A 24,071-nucleotide genomic window follows, 5' to 3' on the forward strand; every position below is an offset into this window, starting at 1 on the left:
CCTCTTTTACACTATTTTTTTTATAACTTACAGTAATTTTTATATCTTGCATGGTACTACTGCTGCAAAACAATGAATTTCATATATCAGTGATAATAAACCTGATTCGGATTCTGATCCTGCCACACTACTTGCCCTTCGTAGAAACATTTCTGTAAATCACCGGGGTCCTTCATCAGGACTGAACTGTTGTCCCCTCCGCAGACGCTGCCTGACTTGCCAGGTTCCTCCAGCGTTTTGTGTGTGTTGTTTTGTCTCTAGACAGTAATTTAATCACTGTGGTGTTGAATCCAACAGTACATTCAGTGAGAGGCTAGAGACCGCAAATCCTGGAATCGGGGTCTGATTTAGGGTTTCAGCCCAAAATGTCAACAATTCCTCTTGAGGGCTCCTCCTGCAGACTGTGTTCACCAGCAACTTTGATGTGTGTTGCCTGTGTTTTGCTGCATTGCATTTAAGGAGTTTGGAGAGGAGGTGGTAATTCAAGAATTAAGAAAGGTTGTTGGTGGATAATAGTGGCGGATTTGTAAAGAACCAAAACACGAAGCAAAGGCAGAGGGGAGACCTGATAGAAATCTATACATTTTTGGGAGGAATAGAAAGACAACTGAGTGAGCACATTGATTTCTCTAACTTTCAATAATTTCCCTTCCCTCCCCCTTACCACTTTTTCTATTTGTGTTCAAGTTGAAGTTCAATTTATTGTCATTCAGCCCTACACATATATAACGTGAAATGAAACAATGTTCCTCTGGACCAAGGTGCACAACACAGTGCACTTAACTCACACACCACACATAAAGTAATATTACCACAAATAAACTAACAAATAATAAGGTGTATTATGATATAAGTTAAATAGTAACTAGTGTAATGCTACTAGCATTTCATATGTGATGAGAGCTGAGTGGTGACGGGGAGTTCAGTTGTCCTACAGCCTGGAGGAAGAAGTTGTTTCCCATCCTAACACTCCTTGTCCTAATTCTACAGGTCCTTTTGCCCGATGGTAGGGTCAAAGAGATTGTGGTTCAGATGGGAGGGATCACTGACAATGCCAAGGGCCCTAGGTATACAGTGCTCCTGATAAATATCTGTAATGGATGGAAGGGAGACCCTTTTGATTCTTTCAGCAGTTCCACAGCCCTTTGTAGGGACTTGGGGTCAGATGCCTTGCAATCCCCATAACAGATGGTGATGCAGCTGGTCAGGACACTCTCAATGGTGCTCTTGTATCAGATGGTTAGTGGGCACATGGCCAAGTGGTTAAGGCATTCGACTAGCGAACTGAAGGTCGTGAGTTCGAGTCCCAGCCAAGGCAACATGTTGTGTCTTTGAGCAAGGCACTTAATCACACAGTGCTCTGCGATGACACTGGTGCCAAGCTATATGGGTCCTAATGCCCTTCCCTTGGACAACATCAGTGTCGTGGCAAGGGGAGACTTGCAGCATGGGCAACTGCTGGTCTTCCATACAGCCTTGCCCAGGCCTGCGCCCTGGAGCGTGAAGACTTTCCAACGCAGATCCATGGTCTCGCAAGACTAACAGATGCCTTTATCAAATGGTTAGAATGGTGTGGGTGAGGGGGGGGGGGGTGTTGCTGGGGAGCCTCACTTACCTCAGTCTTCTAAGGAAGAGGAAATGCTGCTGTGCTTTCTTAACCAGATACGTAGTGTTGATGGACCAGGTGAGTTCATCTGTTATAGAGTCATAGATTCATAGAACACTACAACACAGAAACAGGCCCCTTGGTCCATCTAGTCGAACCATTAATTTGCCTAGTCCATTGACTTACACTGGATCATAGCTCTTCATGCCCCTCCCATCCAGGTACCTATCCAAACTCCTCTTCAATGTTAAAATCAAACCGGCATCCACCATTTATGCTGGCAGCTGGTTTCACACTCTCACCACCCTCTGAGTGAAGAAATACCCCCCATATTCCCCTTAAACCTTTTACCTTTCACCTTTAACCCATGACCTCTGGTTGTAGCCCCGCCCAACCTCAGTGGAAAAAGCCTGCTTGCATTTATCTTATCAATACCCCTCATAATTCTGTATACCGCTATCAAATCTCGCCTCAACCTTCTATATTCTAGGGAACAAAGTCCTAGCCTACTCACCCTTTCCCTGTCACTCCTGTCCTCGAGTCCCAGCAACATCCTTGAAAATGTCCCTCAATCTTATTTACATCTTTCCTGTAGGTAGGTAACCAAAACTGGACACATACTCCAAATTAGGCCTCACCAACATCTTATACATTTTTTAACATAATATCCCAACTCCTGTACTCAGTTCAAAGGTTCAAAGGTCCAATTTAATGTCAGAGAAATGTATACAATATACATCCTGAATTGCTTTTTCTTCACATCCACAAAAACAGAGAAGTGCCCTAAAGAATGACCGACAGTTAAGCGGGAGTACACCAAAGTCCCCCCCCAGCTCCACCATCTCGCATAAGCAGCAGCAAACAACGATCCCTCCTACCCCCCCCCAGCAAAAAAAGCGCGCCCACCACCAAGCACAAGCGTGAGCTAGGTGATGGCAAAGACACAGACCTTGCAGTTACCCCAAAGACTATCGCAATTCATCCAGCATTCGACAAACCACAGGTTCTCTCTCTCCCTAATGAGGGAGAGGGAGATGTCCCCCATTTTCACAGCGAGTGGGAGACTTAACAACAACCCGCTGGTTTATGATGCTAAAAAGTCAGTTTTGTCGCTTTTTACGAGCTCTTTGCCTGAAAATCACAAAGATCTCGGGTCTTCGGGCCCCCAGCAAAAGATTTTCTGGCCTCCCTGACGACACACAAGTCTCCTGCCCTGACAGTGACTCTCGATCTGCCGTCTCCAGAGCCCCGAGATCTTAGACTTTCAAATTTGAGTGCATTGATTTCTGAAGGTTAATGTGCCAAAAGCTTTCTTTATGATCCTATCTACATATGAAACCACTTTCAAGGAATTATAGATCTATATTCTCGGATCCCTCTGTTCTACAGCACTCCGCAGTGCCCTACCGATCATCATGTAAGACCTACCTTGGATGGGCCTTCAAAAGTGCAACACCTCTCACTTGTCTGCATTAAATTCCATCTGCCATTTTTCAGCCTACTTCTCCAGATCCCACTGCAAGCTTTCATAGTGTTCTTTGCTGTTCACTACACCCATAATCTTGGTGTCGTTTGCAAATCTGCTGATCTAGTTTACCACATTATCATCCAGATCATTGATAGGTATGACAAACAATAACGGACATAACACCAATCCCTGTGGCACACCGTTAGTCACAAGGCCTCCAGTCTCAGAGGCAACCCGCTACTACCACTCTCCAGCTTCTCCTGCGAAGCCAATATCTAATCCAGTTAACTGCCTCATCTTTAATGCCAAGTGGCTCTTGACCACCTGCCGAGTTCCTCCAGCATTTTCAGTGTGTGGCACACTTTTCACTGTATAATTTGATGTACATGTGACAGTTATTTTTGTAACTTCAAAACATTAAACTAATTTGAAGGAAGACATGGGAGTCCGGGAATGCAGGTCTAACTTCGAGTTTACTTTAAGCGAGGTGTGCACGTACCTTGTGGTGGCATGAAGATGTAGGCAATTCACGTATTTGTACATATAACGCATAATTAATTATTTTAAATGAACAAGAATGCTTAAGCAACCAGTATATTCAAACAGCACAATCTCTCAAATATTACTGAAATATAAAATGCTAATGCAGTGACGAGAATAGGTAATCTTTAACTCTTTAGATGAATGTGCAGAGAATGAATGGGTACAGCATGGGCCATGTGCAGACAGAAGGGATTAGTGTAATCAGGAACCATTAGAGTGATTAGTTCAGCAGAATATCTCAGATAGAAGCAAGAGAAAATCTGCAGATGCTGGAGTGCCTCAAATTTGTCTGGTCCATTTCCAGCACCTCCTTCCCCTTTCTTGATCTCTCTCTCTCTCCATCTATCTATCCCTGGAGACAGCTCAACTACTGATATCTTTTATCGACCCACTGATTCTCACAGCGACCTGAACAATATCTCTTCCCACCCCGTTACAGTACTTGTAAAAACGCCATCCTCTCAGTTCCTCCGTCTCTGCCATGTCTGTTCTCAGGTTGAGGCTTTTCATTCCCGAACTAAGGAGGTGTCCTCCTTCTTCAAAGAAAGGGGATTCCCTTCCACCACCTTCAATGCTTCCCTCACCCACATCCCTTCCATTCCTTTTTCTTTTTCAATATTTTCTATATAGAAGAATACAGAGTCCGAGAATACATATTATAAAACAAAAGAATACAGTATATTGAATCGCATTAACGAACTCCTTACTCTACATTCATATAGATTAGATTAATACGTATATTAGAATATAAACAATTTTATAAAAAGAAAAGATCTACACTCACTACCAAAGTTGAAACTGTTTGGGGAAAAAAAAGAAAAGCTTATCAGATAATAAAATGTGCTATTAACCATCTTCTGTACTTTAACGAGAAGTAAAAGATTATGAAAATAATTTAAAAATGGCCCCCACAAATTTTGAAAATCTTGTTTAGATTCAGAAATTGAACAACGAATCTTTTCTAAATTTAGGCAAGCCGTAACATCCCCTAACCACTGAGCATGATTAGGCGGAACAGCATCCTTCCATTTAAACAAAAGCGCCCTCCTAGCCATATGAGAGTTAAAATCGCTTCCATTTCTTGCATGTTTGCCCTCATCCCATCATCCCACTACCCCACCAGGGATAGGGTTCCTCTTGTCCTCACCTATCAACTCACCAGCCTCCACCTCCAGCACATAATTCTCATTATCTTCTGCCATCTCCAATAGGATTCCACCACCAAGCACATCTTTCCCTCCCCCCCCAACCTTCTGCTTTCCACAGGGGTCGCTCCTTAAGTGACTCCCTTGTCTATTCGTCCTTCCCCACCGATCTCCCTCCTAGTACTTAGCCTTGCAAGCGGAACAAGTGCCACACCTGCCCCTACACCTCCTCCCTGTTGCCCCTACACCTCCTCCCTCCTCCTTCACCTGTGAATCGGTTGGGTCACCTACTGTATCCAATGTATCCTGGTGTGGCCTCCTGTATATCAGTGAGGCCCGACGTAGATTGGGAGACCGCTTCACAGAGTATCTATGCTCCATCTGTCGGAATAAGCAGGATCTCCCAGTGGCCACCCATTTTAATTCTACTTCCCATTTCCATTCCGATATGTCAGTCCATGGCCTCCTCTACTGCCGCGATGAGGCCACACTCAGGTTGGAGGAGCAAAACCTTATATTCCGTGGGTAGCCTCCAACCTGATGGCATGAACATTGACTTCTCGAACTTCCTGTAATGGCTCCTCCCCGCCCCCCCATCACCATTCCCCTATTCCCATTTCTCTCTCTCACCTTATCTCCTTACCTGCCCATCGCCCACCTCCGGTCCTATCAGATTCCGCCTTCTCCAGCCCTTTATCTCTTTCACCAATTGACTTCCCAGTTCTTTACTTCATCCCTCCCCCTCCCAGTTTCACCTATCACTTACGACCTTGTAGTTCTTCCACCCCTTGCCCCACCTTCTTAATCTGACTTCTCATCTATTTTCTCCAGTCCTGATGAAGGTTCTCGACCCAAAATGTCGACTATTTATTCTTTGCCTGGCCTGCTGAGTTCCTCCAGCATTTTGTGTGTGTTGCTTAGACAGGAGGGCTGGTTCCTAAGTTGAATGTTTGATGAGTGGTATAGTGAGAGTGAGGTCAGGGAAATAGGAGGTGGAGTTGTTGCATGAGATGACCATGTGGAGAGCAAGGATCACATAATCCAATACAGGGGAGACTTGCTTTGTACATTTATAAGTACAGTGTAATATGAACATTAATTTATTTATTTTGACAGTTCCTTCTCTGTGTGATTTGTTTTCCTCCCTTGCATAGCACTCTGCCCACTGAGCAGAGTAGAGAGGAGGCGTTTAAGCATAGAGAAGCCGTATTTACCACTGCCGGAACTCCAGCCAAATAAGAGATTAATACAGTTTGACTGCTTCCTCCAGGACTTATTGGCTTTTGTCAAGTAGTGTGGTGATATCTGAAACTCTCACACTGCAGCTGCAGGAGAGGCACTGATTAACCGGAGTGACGTTTACCAGAATCAAAATCAGGTTTAATATCACCGGCACATGCTGTGAAATTTGTTGTTTTTGTGGCAGCAGTCCAATGCAATACATAATAACGAAAACCGTGAATTACAGTAAATGTATATATAGATAGTGAAATTGAAATTAAACGAGTAGAGCAAAAAGAGTAGTGAGGTAGTGCTATGGGTTCAGTGCCTATTCAGAAATTAGATGTCAGAGGGGAAGAAACTGTTCCTGAATCATTGAGTGTTAAGACATGACATAGGGAGCAGAATTAGACCATCTGATCCTTTTGAAACTCCTTTGTTAACTGCCCCTCCCTGACTCAACTGACTTTGTTAGCCACGTCCATTTGCAATCAAAGTTCAAAGCACATTTATTTTCGAAGTTTGTATACTATATACATCCTTGAGATTCGTCTTCTTACAGGCAGCCACAAAACAAAGAAACCCAATAGAACCCAGTAAAAGCAAGGCGATCCGGGTATTCCCTAACCAGAAATCTTGGATGAATTATGACGTCAAGACCCTTTTGAAGGCTAGAGCTGCGGCTTTTGGGTCCGGGAATACCAGTCGCTACACGGAATCCAGGTGTGAACTCCGGAAAGCCATTAAGGGCGGCAAGAGGCAATATTGAGCCAAGTTGGAAGCCCAGGCTAACCAGGGGGATGCCGGTAGACTATGGCAGGGTCTAAATGAGATCACTGGGTGCAAAGAAAAGGCTGGGAATATCAATAACTGTGGCGCTTCTCTTCCTGACGAACTTAATGTATTCTACACGAGATTCGAACAGAAGAGGAGCGTCCCGCTCCCTCCGGACGAACCGGACCTGGTGGCATCGGGATTCATTGTCACCGAGGAGGACATTAGAAGGGCCTTCCTGAAGATAAATCCAAAGAAGGCGACGGGTCCAGATGGTGTCCCAGGACGGGTTATTCCAGCGAGCTAGCTGGAGTGTTTGCTGACATCTTCAACTGCTCCTTGCTTCAGTCTAAGATCCCCTCGGGTTTTAAGAAGGCAATGATAATCCCAGTGCCGAAGAAGAGCAAGTCTGAATGACTATCGACCTGTGGCTCTGACATCAATTGCTATGAAGTGCTTCGAGAGATTGGTTATGGCACACATCAACCACAGCCTACCAGTCAACCTCGACGCTTTGCAATTCACCTACCTGAGCAACAGGTCAATGGCAGATGCCATCTCTCTGGCCCTACATTCTTTCTTAGAACACCTGGAGAATGAAGATGCATATGTAAGGCTCCTTTTCATTGACTACAGCTCTACCTTTAATACCATCATTCCAAATAAACTGATTCCTAAGCTCCAGAACCTGGGCCTTAGCACTCAGATCTGCAGCTGGATCTTCAACTTCCTCACAGACAGGACCCAGGCTGTAAAAGTAGGGGCAAGCTCTCCTCTACAATCACTCTGAGCACTGGTGCCCCACAAGGCTGTGTACTCCGCCCCCTGCTGTACTCACTGTACACCCATGATTATGTAGCCAAGATCCCATCAAACTCAATATATAAGTTTGCTGATGACACCACAATTGTAGGCTGTATCTTGGGTAATGATGAGTTTGAGTACAGAGAGGAAATTAAGAACCTGGTAGCATGGTGCGAAGACAATAACCTATCCCTCAACGTCAGCAACACGAAGGAATTGGTTGTTGACTTCAGGAGTAGCGGACCGCACGACCCAATTTACATCGGTGGTGCGCAAGTGGAATAGGTCAAAAGCTTTAAGTTCCTCGGGGTCAATATCACAAATAAACTGACTTGGTCCAACCAAACAGAGTCCACTGCCAAGGAGGCCCACCAGCGCCTTTTTTTTCCTGAGAAAGCTAAAGAAATTTGGCCTGTCCCCTAAAACCCCCACTAATTTTTATAGATGCACCGTAGAAAGCATTCTTCTAGGGTGCATCACAACCTGGTATGGAAGTTGTCCTGTCCAAGACTGGAAGAAGCTGCAGAAGATCGCGAACATAGCCCAGCACATCACACAAACCGATCTTCCATCCTTGGACTCACTTTGTCGGAGTGAGTGCTGCCAGGATAATCAAGGACACGACCCACCCAGCCAACACACTTTTCGTTCCTCTTCCCTCCGGGAGAAGGCTCAGGAGCTTGAAGACTCATGCAGCCAGATTTGGGAACAGCTTCTTTCAAACTGTGATAAGACTGCTGAACGAATCCTGACCCGGATCTGGGCCATACCCTCCAAATATCCAGACCTGCCTCTCAGTTTTTTTGCACCACCTTACTTCCCATTTTTCTATTTTCTATTTATGATTTATAATTTAAATTTTTACTATTTACTATCAATTTGTACTCCAGGGAGCAGGAAGCGCAGAATCAAATATCGCTGTGATGATTGTATGTTCTAGTATCAATTGATTGTCGACAATAAAGTATAAAGTATAAAAAGACCGTCAAGCACTCAATGTGCAGAAGAGAAAAACCAAATCATTCAAACACTGAAAGTAAGCAAATAGCATTCAGAACTGAAGTTCACAAAATTGAATCACAGCCAGTCACTCACACTGATCCAGCAACCCTTTAGTTGCTGGCCACGGCCTTAGTTCAGCACAGAGACGAGTAAACCTCGCGAGCTGTGAGCTAGTGTGGTATCTCAATCAAACAAGAGAGATGGCTCGTGTTTAGAACATAGAACATAGAATAGTACAGCACAGTACAGGCCTTTCGGCCCACAATGTTGTGCCAACCCTCAAAACCTGCCTCCCATATAACCCCCCACCTTAAATTCCTCCATATACCTGTCTAGTAGTCTCTTAAACTTTGCTAGTGTATCTGGCTCCACCACTGACTCAGGCAGTACATTCCACGCACCAACCACTCTCTGAGTAAAAAACCTTCCTCTAATATCCCCCTTGAACTTCCCACCCCTGACCTTAAAGCCATGTCCTCTTGTATTGAGCAGTGGTGCCCTGGGGAACAGGCGCTGGCTATCCACTCTATCTATTACTCTCAATATCTTGTATACCTCTATCATGGCTCCTCTCATCCTCCTTCTCTCCAAAGAGTAAAGCCCTAGCTCCCTTAATCTCTGATCATAATGCATACTTTCTAAACCAGGCAGCATCCTGGTAAATCTCCTCTGTACCCTTTCCAATGCTCCCACATCCTTCCTATAGTGAGGCGACCAGAACTGGACACAGTACTCCAAGTGTGGCCTAACCAGAGTTTGTATGTATCACAGAGGCAGCCCATTGAAACACCATCTCCATGCTGTGTTCTCCACTCAACTACGGCCATCCTAAAACAACTCTTCAAATTGTATATTCTAATCATCAGGTTTCTGTACAGCCTATAAGCCCATGAACACTACCTCGCTATCTATTATTGCAATTTCTAGTAATTTTTATTTATTGTACTGTACAGCTGCCGTAAAACAACACATTTCACAACATACCTATGTTGATGAAAATAAACCTGAATCTGGTTATGTAATTCTTTCTGCCTTGTATGGAATTATTCCTAAAATACAGCCACGCAGTTAACCTCGAGTGAACCAGATGGCAGTGAATTGTGTGCAGATGATGACTGACTGAGGTAGTCTAGAAAGCAGCAGGTTTCTTCCATGTCTTGTGCGTGCTGTTGTTGAGTCACGAAGTGTTCAGAGTTTCCTGACTGCTTCTTCTCCAACGTGAGTGGCCAGGCTCCAGGAAACAGTGGTAGTGTGGCAGGTGGCACGGTAGCATAGCAGTTAGAATAGTCACTTTACAGCACCAGCAATCGCAGATAGGGGTTCAATTCCCGCCGCTGCCTGTAAGGAGTTTGTACGTTCTCCCTGTGACCGGGTGGGTTTCCTCCGGGTGCTCTGGTTTCCTCCCACAGTCCAAATGTTAGGGTTAGTGAGCTGTGAATTCCATGCTGGCATCAGAGACATGGCAACACTTGCGGACTGCCCAGCACAATCCTCAAGACTGTGTTTATCGTTGACGCAAACCAACACGTTTCACAAACAAGAGAAAATCTGCAGATGCTGGAAATCCAAGCAACACACACAAAATGCTGGAGTATCTCAGCAGGCCAGGCAGCATCTATTGAAAAAAGTACCGTCGATATTTTGGGCCGAAACTCTTCAGCAGGACTGGAGAAAAACAGGTGAATAGATTTCAATGTTTCAGTGTACACTATGTGCAAAGAAAAGGACTCCACACTAGCTTAGCGGTTAGTGCAACGCTAATACAGGTCGTTGGAGCTCAGAGTTCAATTAAGGCATCTCTGTATGTCCTCCCTCTAGAAAGTGTTGGGTTTCCCTGGGAGCTCCAGTTTCCTCCCACAGTCCAAAAACCTACCGGGTAGGTTAATTGGTCATCGTAAATTGTCCCATGATTAGGTTAGGGTTAATCGGGTCTGTCGGGGTTGTTGAGGCAGCGGGACTCGAAAGGCCAAATCTGCACTTGATTGCCAAATAAAAATAAATAAATAAAAGATACCAGGCCTTGAGGACCTGAGTTTTAGGGACAGGTTGAATAGAGTGTAGGAGAATGAGGGAGAATTTGATAGAGGTAACCAAAATTATGAGGGGCAGATAGGGTAAATGCAAGTGTGCTTTTACTGCTGAGGTGAGATTTAGAACTAAAGGTCGTGAAAGGTGAAATATTTAAGGAAAACCTGAGGGGAAATTTCTTCGCTCAGAGGATGGTGAGAGTGTGGAATGATTACTAGCTGAAGTGATGGATATGGGTTCAATTTCAATATTTAAGAGAAATTTGGATAGGTATATGGATGAGAGGGACATGGAGGGCTATGGTCGGTCTGCAGGTAGGTGGGTCCAGGTTGTTTAATAGTTCAGCATGGACGCGACGGATCAAACAGGCTGTTTTTGTGCTGTGGTACTTTATAACTGAGCGTATGTCAATAGTCTCCTGCTGTGGTACCCCATCGATTTCAATTTTCACACATTGTGCATTCGGACATGCTCTTCTGCACACCACTGTTGTAAAGCATGATTATTTGTGTTACTGTTGCCTTCCTGTCAGCTTGAACCAGTCTGGCCATTCTCCTCTGACCCCTCTCATTAAAAAGGCATTTTCGCCTGCAGAACTGCTGCTCGCTTGATTTTTTTTTGTTTTTCGCACCATTCTTTGTCAACCCCTGAGACTGTTGTGCACAAAAATCCCAAGAGATCAGCAGTTTCTGAGATAGAAACAGAATATCTGATATATTTTTGGACCATTGGGCTCTTTTCCAGAGAAGGTAATAAAAGGGATAGTTTGAAACTGAACTGGAAGGGGATTAATATTCAGCTGGAAGGTTTGCTACTGCTGCATGGGGGTGGGGGTGGAGATAGTGTTTAAACTGGAGCTGCAGGATAAATGGGAACCAGAGTGCCAGAACTGACAGAGGAGAGGTTGGGGAGACAGACATTGTTAAGAACTCAAAGTCAGGAATCAAAAGGTTGAGCGTGATGTGACTACTGTCCTGAGTTGTGTATATTTTGATATAATATGTAGGAAAGGCAGATGAACTCAGGGCATGGATTGTAAACACAAAATAATCTGCAGATGCTGGAGTCAAGGCAACACTCACAACACGCTGGAGGAACTCAGCAGGTCGGGCAGCATCCATGGAAACGATGAGTCGACGTATCGGGCTGGAACCCTTCGTCAGAACATGGATCAACACATGGAATTGTACCCATTAGTAAGATTGCAGGAGAGGCAGGACTGGCAGCTCAATATTCCAGGGTTCCATTGTTTTAGACGTGACAGAGTGGGAGGGATTAAAGGAGGAGGGGTGTTACTCGTCCGGGAAAATGTCACGACAGTGCTCAGTTAGGACAGACTGGAGATCACTAGTGAGGCTTTATGGATGGAACTGTGGAGTAAGAAAGGTATGACCATGTTAATGGAGCTATATTACAAACCACCCGAGAGTCCATGGTATTTAGAGGACCAGATTTGTAGAGAGGTTGAGGATAGTTGCAAGAAACATAACATTGTTATAGTAGCAGATTTTAACTTTCCACATATTGACTGGGACTCCCATACTGTGAAAGAACTAGATAGGATAGAGTTACTCAAATGTGTTCAAGAAAGTTTCCTAAATCAGTACATTGAAATCCCAGCCAGAGATTGTGTGATACTTGATCTACTATTAGGGAATGAGACAGGGCAGGTGACAGCAGTCTGTGTAGGAGAACACTTTGTATCTACTGATCATAATTCCATTAGTTTCAAAGTAAATATGGAAATAGATAGCAAGCACGAGGAAATCTGCAGATGCTGGAATTTCAAGCAACACACATAAAAGTTGCTGGTGAACGCTGCAGGCCAGGCAGCATCTCTAGGAAGAGGTACAGTCGACGTTTTGGGCCGAGACCCTTTGTCAGGACTAACTGAAAGAAGAGCTAGTAAGAGATTTACTCTTACTAGCTCTTCTTTCAGTTAGTCCAGATGAAGGGTCTTGGCCCCAAACGTCGACTGTACCTCTTCCTATAGATGCTGCCTGGCCTGCTGCATTCACCAGCAACTTTTATGGAAATAGATAGGTCTGGTTCATGGGTTGAGATTGTAAACTAGAGAATCAGAATATGCCTATCAGAGTAAAATAGAAAGATAACAGGATAGGGGAACCTTGGCTTTCAAGAGATATTGAAGCCCTGGTTAAGAACAAAAAAAGGAGGTACATAGCAGGTATAGACAGGTAGGAACAAATGAGATACTTATGGAGTATAAGAAATGCAAAAGAATACTTAAAGAAAGAAATTAGAAGGGCTAAAAGAAGCCGGGGAGTTGCTTTAGCAGACGAGGTGAAGGAGAATCCAAAGGGATTCTGCAGAAAATGTTAAGAGCAAAAGAATTGCAAGGGACAAAATGGTTCTCTGGAAGATCAGAATCCATGCGTGGAGCCAAAAGAGATGGGGAGATCTTAAATGTTTTTTTTTGTATCTGTATTTACTCAGGAGATGGACACAGAGTCTGTAGAAGTGAGGCAAGTGGCATCAAGTTCATGGACCCTAAACAGATCACAGAGGAGGAGGTGTTTGCTGTCTTGAGGCTCGTCGGGGTGGATCCCTCAGACCCTGTGGGAGGCAAGTAAAGAAATTGCAGGGACCCTAGCAGAGATATTTAAATCATCCTTAGTGGCCAGTGAGGTACCGCAGGATTGCAGGATAGGTAATGTTGTTCCATTGCTTAAGAAAGGCTCTAAAAATAGACCAGGAAGTTAAAGGTCGTGAGCAAGTTACTGGAAGGTATTCTAGGTGACCAGTTATATGAGTATTTAGCTGATTAGGGATGGTCAGCATGGCTTTGTGCGTGGTAGATCATGTTGAACCAATCTTGTGGTGTTTTTTGAGGATGTTACTAGGAAAGTTGATGAAAGTTGGGCTTTAGTAAAGCATTTGACATGGTTCTGCATGGGAGGTTGGTCAAGAAGCTTCAGTCGCTCGGCATTCAAGATGATGTAGTAAATTAGATTAGACTTTAGCTTTGTGGGAGGTGCCAGAGAGTGGTAGTGGATAATTGTCTCTCTGACTGGAGGCCTGTGACTAGTGAAGTGACGCAGGGATCAGTGCTGGGTCCGTTGTTGTTTGTCATCTGGATGGTAATGTGGTTAACTGGATCAGCAAATTTGCAGATGGCACCAAGATCAGGGGTACACACACAAGATGCTGGAGGAACTAAGCAGGTCAGGCAGCATCTATGGAAAAGAGTAAACAGTTGATGTTTTGGGCTGAGACATTTCTTCAGGACTGGAAAGGAAGGGGAAGACGCCAGAATGAAAAATGTGGAGGGAGGGGAAGGAGGCCAGCTGGAAGGCGATAGATGAAGCCAGGTGGGTAGGAAAGGTCAAGGGCAGGAGAATCTGATAGGAGAGGAGAGTGGACAATAGGAGAAAGGGAAGTAGGAGTGGACACAGGGGGAAGTAACAGGCGGGTGAGAAGTGAAAGGTAAGAGCGAAGAATAGAAGAAGTGGGTGGAGTGGGGGGAGGATGGATGTGTTCCCTAGAAGGAGAAATCGATATTCGTGCCATCAGGTTGGATGGTATCCAGATGGAGTATAAGATGTTGCTCCTCCACCCTCAGGAAGGTGTAGTGGACAGTGAGGAAGACTCTCAGAGGTTGCAGCAGGACCTGGACCAACTGGAAAAATGGCAGATGACATTTAATGCAAGCAAGTGTGAGGTGTTGCACTTCCGTTGGCCCAACCAGGGTAGGTCTTACACAGTGAACTGTAGGGTACTGAGGAGAGTGGTAGAACAAAGGGATCTGGGAATATAGGTCCATAATTCATTGAAAGTGATGTCACAGGTGGACAGGTTCATAACTAAAGCTTTATAGCTTTCATGACAGGGTCATGAATGCACATTGCCCTTCATAAATCAAAGCATTGAGTACAGGAGATGGGATGTTATGTTGGAAGTTGTATAAGATACTAGTGAGGCCTAATTTGGAGTATTGTGCCCAGTTTTGGCCACCTGCCTACAGGAAGGGTGTAAATAACATTGAAAGAGTACAGAGAACACTTACAAAGATGTTGCAGGGACTGGGGCCCTGAGTTATAAGGTAAGATTGGGTTATAAGGTAGGGACCTTGGAATATAGAAGTTTGAGGGAAGATTTGATAGAGGTAAACAAAATTATGAGGGGTATAAGATAGGGTAAATGCAAGCAGGCTTTTGTCACTGAGGTTGGGTGAGACAACTAGAGGTCATAGGTTAAGGGTGAAAGGTGAAAAGTTTAAGGGGAACATGAGGGGAAACTTCTTCACTTAGAGGATGATGAGAGTGTGGAACAAGCTGCCAGCATAAGTGGTGCTGAGAGATCAATTTCAATGTTTAAGAGAAGTTTGGATAGGTACATGGATGGTAAGGGCATGGAAGGCTATGGTCCCAGTGCAGATCGATGGGAGTAGGGAGTTTAAATGGCTTGGCATGGACTAGATGAGTCAAAGACCCTGTTTCTGTCCTGTACTTTTTGATGACTCAAAATGTGAGGCAATGCACTTTGGGAGGTCAAACTCTGTTAGAACATACAGAGTAAATGGCAGGAAACTTAGCTGCATTGATGTGCAGAAAGACATCGAAATGCAAGTCCACAGGTCCATGGAAGTAGCAACACATGAAGACAGGTAAAAAGATATTTGGTATTCTAACCTTCATGGCCTGAGGCATTGAGCATAAGAACTGGGAAGTCATATTACAGTTGTACTCACAATCTTCCTCGTTATGATCTTGCTCTTTATTGTTTACCTGCACTGCACTCTTACAGTGGCTTCTACACTTTATTCTGTATTGTTATTGTGTTACCTTTCTCTTCCTCCGTGCACTGGAAATGATTTGATCTGTATGAACAGTGTGAAAGGCAAGATTTTCACTGTATATCTTGTTACATGTGACAATAATGAACTAGTATCAATACATTTGTTCAACCATATTGCACAGAAGCAGGCCTTTCAGCCAAACTCACGCATGTCAGCCAAGAATGCCATCTTAGCTAAACCCGTTTGCCTGCTTGGACCCGTATCTCTCTCAACCAGGGGTTCCCAACCTGGGGTCCATGGAGCCCTCAGTTAATGGTAAGCGTCCTTGGCATAAGAAAGGGTTGTAAAACCCTGCTCTAAATCTATCGACCTGCATGTCTTTTGAATGTGGGAGGAAACTGAGCACTTGGAGGAAATCCTTGTGGTCACACAGAGAACATGCAAACTCCACAAAGGCAGCGCGAGTGGTTGGGATTGGACCTGGGTCTCTAGTACCATGAGAGAGCACCTCTACCAGCTGCACCACACATCTCCCTTTTCACCTCAGCCCATGGGTTCAAGCTCAAGTTTAATTGTCATTCCCCCATACACAGTTATCTGAAACGTTGTTCCTCCGGTCCACACATCACATGTAGTTACAATAGCACATACAGTCACCAAATAATATTAGCACAAGTCTGAATAGCATGCGATGAATTGTTAAGCTGTTTTCTCCTTCCCACAGACATCGCTTGACCTGCTGAGTGTTTCCGGGGATCCAGCATCTGCAGGATTTGTTTCTTCACTCAAGGGTTCTGAAGATCTGGAACTCATCTCAACCTGTACAGGGTGCTGATGGTACTGGGACAATGGATGGGGAGTGTGGGTGTCAATAGGTGCATTGAACAAAACTGATTAGGTAATTGGAGCATTAGGAACATTGAACACTACAGCACAGTACAGGCCCTTCAGCCCATGATGTTGTGCTAACCCTTTAACCTACTGCAAGATCAATCTCACACTTCGCACCCCTATAGCCCTTCATTTTCCTTTCATCCATGTGCCTATCTAAGAGTGTCTTAAATGCCCCTAATGTATCTGGCTCCACCACTGGCAGTACGTTCCACGCACCCACCACCCTCTGCAAAAAAAAAATCTCTGACATCCCCTCCTAAACTTTCCTCCATTCTCCTTAAAATCATTCCCTTTCATATTAGCTTTTTCCACCTAGGGAAAAAGTCTTTGGCTATCTACTCAATCTATGCCTCTTATTGTCTTGTACATCCCTATCAGGTCACCTCTCATTCTCCTTCTCTCCAGAGAAAAGCCTTTCCACCTTCAACCCACCCTCATAAGACATGATCTCTAATCCAGACAGGATCCTGGTAAATCTCTGCACCCTCTCCAAAGTTTCCATATCCTTCCTATAACGAGGTTTTTAAAAAAAAACTACCTCTGACATTCCCCCTGCACTTTCCTCCAAAGAAGGAAGTTATGAAAGTTATGCTCCCTCATATTAGCTCTTTACGTCCTGCAAGTAAGTCTCTGGCTGTCTACTCTGCCAGGGCCTCTTATTATTTTCTACACCTATATCAAGTCACCTCTCACTCTCTTTTGCTCCAAAGAGAAAAGCCCTAGCTCACTCAACCTATCCTCATGGGTTATGCTCTCTAATCCAGGCAGCATCCTGGTGAATCTCCTTTGCACACTCTCTAAAACCTCCACATCCTTCCTGTAATCAGGCAACCAGAAATGTTCACAAGGGTTAAGGATCCTAAGCAGATAGATGGTTTTAAAATGCAGATTGCTATTGATCAAGGGTGGAACAGGAAAGAGGGGACGGACTGCCTCCTCCTTTCCCGAATACAAGAACAGACCATCTGCTGGCTTTGAGACTCTTTTATTTTCCCAATCATACATTCTCACAGTGAAAGGAGTCCCTGGCACACAGGAAGATTAATTAGTTGCTACAACTTTGAGCGGTCCATGGTATTTGGCTAAAATGTCAGCAAAAGTTCAAAACTGACGCGTTACAGCCTAGTACGATAATAAATTTCCTCCGATATAAATAGTATTACAGGTCAGTGATTGGGATAAGGGACATTGCACACACACATATCCAAAAAATACCCCTGCAAGAATTGTAAAAGGCTGCATGCAAGATTAACAAAGTCGGTATTAATAATTGAAACACTGTCCTTTGCTATGTTTAAAAAAAGACAGCCATCACATTTTCAGCTCTGAAGAGATCCCTGCCTTGAGGATCACTGTGTTGAGTTGTAGTGGGTATCCAGTAATTTCCTCGGCCCTTTACCTAGACTATGAGACTTCCGATGCACATCTTTGACTGTGAAAGGCACCTTAGAGATGCACCTTCTCTCATCTTTCAAGGGATGACGACTTATCAAAAGGAAATGGATGGGCAGCTCCTTGGCCTGCCGCTCAGCTGACTGCTGGTCCTGAGGGTGGCATTTCCTCTTCACTGGCTGCCGCCAGCCCCTGTGAGATTGGCGGCCGCCGACTCCGAGCCGGGACCCCACTCCGGCTGGTGGAAGTGGATGCTGTATTTCTTTGCCCACCTGGCAAACACGCGCTTCTCCGTGATGAACCGATGGTGGCTCCCCTTGCGGCCGAGCTCGTGCGACATGTACATTGTGCACTCGTCGATCCCCGAGGGCTCGTAGTAATGGTAGGGCACCTGTCGGTGAGTGGGGTCCCTGGAGGAGGAGACAACAATAGTTACTGGAATTGGCTGATTATTGTCACACGTGCTGAGATATTCTAAGATGCCACAACCTTGTAGGGTCTGGAGGCGTGCGTGCTTCAATGACTTGGAGAGTTATTTTGGCTGAAGTTAGGGCTTTATGCTTTGGCTCTTGGTAGGGTCACCCATGCCAAACAAATCAAAGGGTAGAGGCCAGACTAACAGTAGTCCACTGGTTCCCCTGGTTTGGGGGTTCAGCTCAGGGCCAACAGCCCTGACCAGTCAAACAAAACTGTTATGGAAACAGCAATGAAGCGTCCTTCTATATCTGTGTGTGAGGGTATTCCTGAATCTCCACCCCGGGACTTGCATGACTGACAGGTGTGAAAACTGAAACAACAGGAATTCTGCAGATGCTGGAAATTCAAGTAACACACATCAAAGTTGCTGGTGAACGCAGCAGGCCAGGCAGCATCTCTAGGAAGAGGTGCAGTCGACGTTTCAGGCCGAGACCCTTCGTCAGGACACGGGTCTCGGACTGAAACATCGACTACACCTCTTCCTAGAGATGCTGCCTGGCCTGCTGTGAAAACTGAGTTACTGACTCAGCCCTGAAGACCGCCGGAGATGGAGGACCCTCAGTGTTGCCCTAAACGCCAGCGGAGTTACAGGCAGTAGACGTGCTGAGGCACAGTGAGAAGGTTTTGTCTGCGCGCTTTCCAGGTGATCATTCCGTACACCAACACACTGAAGTAACAGCAGAAAAAAACAATTAAGAATATTTTTTTAATTTAGAGATACAGCCTGGTAACAGGCCCTTTCAGCTCCACGAGCCTCTGCTGCTCAATTTCACCCAGGTAACCAATTCACCTACTAACATGTATAACTCTGGAACATGGGAGGAAACTGGAGCACCAGGAGGAAACTTACGTGGTCACGGGGAGAATGTACAAACTCTTTACAGATAGTGGTGGGAATTGAACCCGGGCCGCTGGCGCTGTATTGGCGTTATGCTAACCGCCATGCTGCCGTGTTACAATTACAGAGAACGTGCACTGCAAGTTGATGATAAACCACAAGGGTCTTGATGTTTCTGATTGAAAGATCAACAATTCATCTTTTGGCAAACAAGAGGTCAAGAATCTGATGACAGTGAGATAGAAGCTGTCCTTGAGGCTGATGGTACATGTTCTCTGCGATTATGGGAGGGGCGGGAAAAGAGAGAATGACTGAGGTGGGAGGGATCTTTAATTAGGTTGTTAAGAGAGGGGAGATGAAGTAAGAAGCAGATGGGGGTTAAGTGGAATAGGTGACAGGCTGAAGAAGCAATCCAATAGGGGAGCATAAATACAAGAGATTCTGCAGATGCTGGAAATTCAGAGCAACGCACACAAAATGCTGAAGGAGCTCAGCAGATCAGGCAGCATCCATGGACCATAAAACATAGGAGCAGAATCAGGCCTTTTGGCCCATCAAGTCTGCTCCACTATTTCATTCTCCTCTCAACCCCATCCTCTTTTGCCTTCTCCTTGTAACCTTTCATGCCCCAACTAATCAAGAACCTACCAACCTCAGCCTTAAATACACCCAATGATTTGGCTTCCATAACTGCCTGTGGCAAAAAATTCTGCAGATTTACCACCCTCTGGCTAAATAAATTCCTCATCTCTGTTCTAAATGGACTACCCTCTGTTCTGAGGTTGTGCTTTCTGGTCCGCCAGAGGAAACATCCTCTCCACATCCACTCTCTTCAGCCTTTTCAACATTCGATAGATTTTCAATGAGATTCCCCCTCATTCTTCTAAATTCCAGCGAGTAAAGACCCAGAGCCATCGATCGTTCCTCATATATTAAGCCTTTCAGTTCTGCAATCATTCTCGTGAACCTCCTCTGAAGCCTCTCTAATTTCAGGACATCTTCTCTTAAATAAGTGGCCCAAAACTGCTCATAATACTCCAAGTTATAAAGCCTCAGCATTACATCCTTGCTTTTACATTCTAGTCTTCTCATAATGAATGCTAACATTGCATTTACCTTCCTCACCACCGACTCAATCTGAAAATTAACCTTTAGGGCATTCTGCACAAGGACTCCCTAGTCCCTTTGCAACTCGGAGTTTTGGATTTTCTCTCCATTTAGAATATAGGCAATGCATGACCAAGCACTTCTCAACACCGTACTCCATCTGCCACTTCTTTGCCCATTCTCCTAACCCAAGTCCTTCTGCAGTTTCCCTGCTTCCTCAACACTACCTGCCCCTCCACCTGCCTTTGTATCATCTGCAAACTTGGCCTCAAAGCTATCAATTCTGTCATCCAAATTATTGATATACAATGTAAAAGGAAGTGGCCCCACCCAGACCCCTGCTGACCCAACACAGCAGCCAATCAGAAAAGGCCTCTTTATTCCCACTTTTTGCCTCCTGCCAATGAGCCACTGCTTTGTCCATGCTGGTATCTTTCCTGTAATTCCCTGGGCTCTTAAGCAGCCTCATGTGGCATCTTGTTGAAGGCCTTCTGAAAAATCCAAGTGCAAAACATCGACCCATTCTGTTTTGTTTATCCTGCTTGTTATTTCCTCAAAGAATTCCAACCGATGTGTCAGCAAGATCTTCCCCTACGGAAACCATGCTGACTTGGGCCTATGATATTGTGTGCCTTCAAATACCCCAAAACCACATCCAGATCTTCCCAACTACTGAAGTCAGACTGACTGACCTATAATTTCCTCCTTGAAGAGTGGAATGACATTTGCAATTTTCCAGTCCTCCAGAACCATGCCAGTATCTATTCACTCTTTAAATATGATTACTAATGTCCACACAATCTCTTCAGCTACCTGTTGAAAGAGTAGATGTGGAAAGGATATTTCCCATGGTGGGAGAGTCTAGGACAAGAGGGCACAGCCTCAGGGTAGGGGGGCACCCTTTCAAAACAGAGATGCAGAGAAATTTCTTTAGCCAAAGGGTGGTTAATTTGTGGAATTTGTTGCCACATGCAGCTGTACAGGCCAGGTCGTTGGGTGTATTTAAGGCAAAATTTGATAAGTTCTTGATTGGACATGATATCAAAGGTTACGGGGAGAAGGCTGGGAACTGGGGTTGAGGAGGAGATAGAAAGAAAGGATCAGCCATGATAGAAAGGCGGAGCAGACTCAATGGGCCAGATGGCCTAATTCTGCTCCTGTATCTTATGGTCTCTTTCAGAACCATGAGCTGTAGTCCATCTGCTCCGGGTGACTTATCCACCTTCAGACCTTTCAGTTTCCCAAGCACATTGTCCTTTGTAATAGCAAATTCACTCACTTCTGCCCCTGACACTCTTCAACTTTCATCATAATTCCACAGTGAAGACTGACGAAAAATATTTATTCAGTTTGTCCGCCATTTTCTTGTCCTCCTTACTACCTGTCTAGTGTCATTTTCCAGCAGTCCAGTATCTACTCTTGCCTCTCTTTTACTCTTTATATGTCTGAAAGCACTTTTGGTTTCCTCTTTATATTATTGGTAGCTTACCTTCATACTTCATTTTTCCCCCCCATGGCTTTTATTTAGTTGTCTTCTGTTGGCTTTTAAAAGTTTCCCAATCTTCTAACTTTTGCGCTATTATATGCCCTCTCTTTTGCTTTTATGTTGGCTTTGATTTCCCTTGTCAGCCACGGGCGAAGAGTCTTGGCCTGAAATGTTGGCTGTATATTCCCCTCCATAGATGCATCCTGGTCTGCTGACTTCCTCCAGCATTTTGTGTGTATTAATTTAACAGGAGAGGTTAGTGTGCCATGGAAAAAAGGGAAGAAGAGAAGCCATAGGGAGGTGATGGGCTATCTGGTTTCTGGCCTCTCTCCAAAGGGAAAGATGTCCTCCCCTATACCTGTTATAGTCAGAAAATCATGGGAACAAGCCCTTTAGCCCAGCTCGTCTGTGCCAGTTCTGTGTGCATCCAAGCTAGTCTCACTTGCTGGCTTTTCTCAGTTACGCACCCTGGGCTGTCTGCATATCAGAGACAACAGAGTGCTGGTGCTGAATTAAAAGTTCAACCTGCTTCAATCTGAAGATAATACAGATAGATTTATGTAGTTGTATAATGTTCACATAATGCTTCAACTGTTATAACATAACTTTGTTGCCTTTATTAATTGCACCGCCACAAATTTGTGGGATCGTGCTGTGAGGCCACGTTACCTGGCTAATAATCTTATAATCTGCTGTCGAAAGTCAATGGGTCAAGCAGCATCTGTGGGGGGTGGGGGAGGAGAGGAATTATCGACAGTTTGGGTCCAAGCCCTGCAACAGACGGGTTGCCCTGATGCAGGATTTCAAGCTGAAAGGTTGACAATTCTCTTCCTCCTACAGACTTTGCTCAACCCAGTGAGTTTCTCCAGCAGACTGTCGTTCGAGATTCCAGCGACTGTCGTCTCTTGTGTCCTCCTGAAGAATGGCTGGCATTTTTGCTCTGTATCTCTAATATGCCCTAATGAATTATATTTTTGTTTAGAGATACAGCACAGTAACAGACCCTTTTGGTTCAACAAACCTGCGCCCATGTGACAAATTAACCCATAGGTCTTTGGACTGTGGGAGGAAACTGGAACACCTGGAGAACACCACGTGATCATGGGGAATACGTACAAACTCCTTACAGACAGCGGTAGAAATTGAACCCTGATTGCTGGGTGCTGTAAAGCATTACACTAACCACTATCCTACTGCACTTTATTCTGTGGAGGGAGTGTTTCAACAATATACTTACAGTATATGGGGGTGTGAAAAGACTATTAGCGAGCGAAATACTCCTACCCAGTACAAACGACTGCAAGGCCCACCGAGTTCAGGTAAATGGTTTAAGTGCAGCTTCAAACATTTTTAAAGATCCCAAAGGGGCCATTGACAGGGTGAAATGTGCAGGAGTGTTGTAATGTGAAAGCCAGCAAAATGGACTATATAAAAATATTTATTACACATCTTAAATATTTCAGCTTGTACCAGGGGCTGTTTAATTTTGGAGGGTCCCAGGAATGTTTTCGTTTAGCTGTGATTCAGTTCCGTGTGGGTGGATATTAAGAAATATACTTTGTTAAAGGATATGCTTGCTTTAATTAGTGGCCAGATTACATGGACAAATGCAGCTTAGAAATGCTTCATGGGCCATATAAATGAAAGTTCATTAATTTTTTCTTGCTTTTAATCAAGCATTAACGTAAAATCAATTTCCTAACACATTATCAGTTTAGTGACTTGCATGAACAGTTGCTTAACAGAAATTTGGTTGCTTCACATGTAACCACGCCACGGGCGCCACAGTGGCGTAGCAGTTAGCGCGATGGTATCACAGCTCGGGGAATCTGGAGTTCAGAGTTCAATTCCGCTGTAGCCTGTAAGGAGTTCGTACAGTCTTCCCGTGAATCGCGTGGGTTTCCTCCGGGTTCTCCGGTTCCCTCTTATGGTCCAAAGACATACCAGTTTGTAGGTTAATTGGTCAGTGTAAACTGCCCTGTGATTAGGCTAGGGCTAAATAGACGGGTTGCTAAATTGGGTAGGAAGGGCCTGTTCTGTGCTGTATAGGTAAAATAAATAAGTAAATTCCCTCTCATAACTGGATCTCAATGAGGAACAAAGACAAAATGCTGGAGGAATTCAAAAGGTCAGGCAGCTTCAATGGGGAGGAATGAACAGTTGACATTGGGACTGTAAAGGAAGAGGGCAGAAGACAAAATAAGAAGGTTGGGGGTGGAGAAAGAGAAACTGGCAACCGATAGGTGAAATCAGGTGATGAGGAAGGTAGGCAGGGAAAGGGGAATGAACTAAGAAGCTGGGAGGTGATAGGTGGGAGAGGCAAAGGTTGAAGAAGAAGGAAACTGATAGGAGAAGGGAGTGGACCATGGGGTAAGGGAAGGAGCAGGGGCACCAGAGGGAGGTGATGGGCAGGTGAGGAGAAGAGAAGGGGTTAAGAGTGAAGCTAGGATGGGGAATGGTAAAAGAGCGAAAGGGAGGGGGGTGAAGGGAGAAATTACCGGAAGCTAGAGAAATCAATGTTAGTGCC

The 24,071-nt window shown here is 44.8% G+C and overlaps 2 protein-coding genes across 7 annotated transcripts in view; one reads left to right on the forward strand and one right to left on the reverse strand.

Annotated features, from left to right (window-relative positions):
* The window catches only part of pigk (phosphatidylinositol glycan anchor biosynthesis, class K), a 214,530-nt gene that overhangs the window by 173,753 nt on the left and 16,706 nt on the right, over nt 1-24,071 (forward strand). The window contains exon 11 of one of the 2 annotated variants that reach the window (XR_011887963.1): nt 16,075-16,187. Coding sequence is in view for 1 of the 2 variants with exons in the window: in XM_072273348.1 (XP_072129449.1) it covers nt 16,075-16,185 (111 nt within the window). In the remaining variant the exon portion in view is untranslated. Of the gene's footprint in view, nt 1-16,074; nt 17,346-24,071 lie in introns of those variants that run through there. The other variant, XM_072273348.1, reaches the window with a different exon arrangement.
* st6galnac5a (ST6 (alpha-N-acetyl-neuraminyl-2,3-beta-galactosyl-1,3)-N-acetylgalactosaminide alpha-2,6-sialyltransferase 5a) overlaps nt 17,220-24,071 on the reverse strand; it is a 77,125-nt gene continuing 70,273 nt past the window's right edge. For all 5 annotated transcript variants that reach the window (XM_072273350.1, XM_072273352.1, XM_072273351.1 and 2 more), the window contains one exon: nt 17,220-18,046. In XM_072273350.1, coding sequence (XP_072129451.1) covers nt 17,809-18,046 — 238 coding nt within the window. In that variant the 3' untranslated portion in view covers nt 17,220-17,808. The remainder of the gene's footprint in view (nt 18,047-24,071) is intronic.

The sequence above is a fragment of the Mobula birostris genome, chromosome 12 (genome assembly GCF_030028105.1).
Source record: "Mobula birostris isolate sMobBir1 chromosome 12, sMobBir1.hap1, whole genome shotgun sequence".
Taxonomy (NCBI): domain Eukaryota; kingdom Metazoa; phylum Chordata; class Chondrichthyes; order Myliobatiformes; family Myliobatidae; genus Mobula; species Mobula birostris.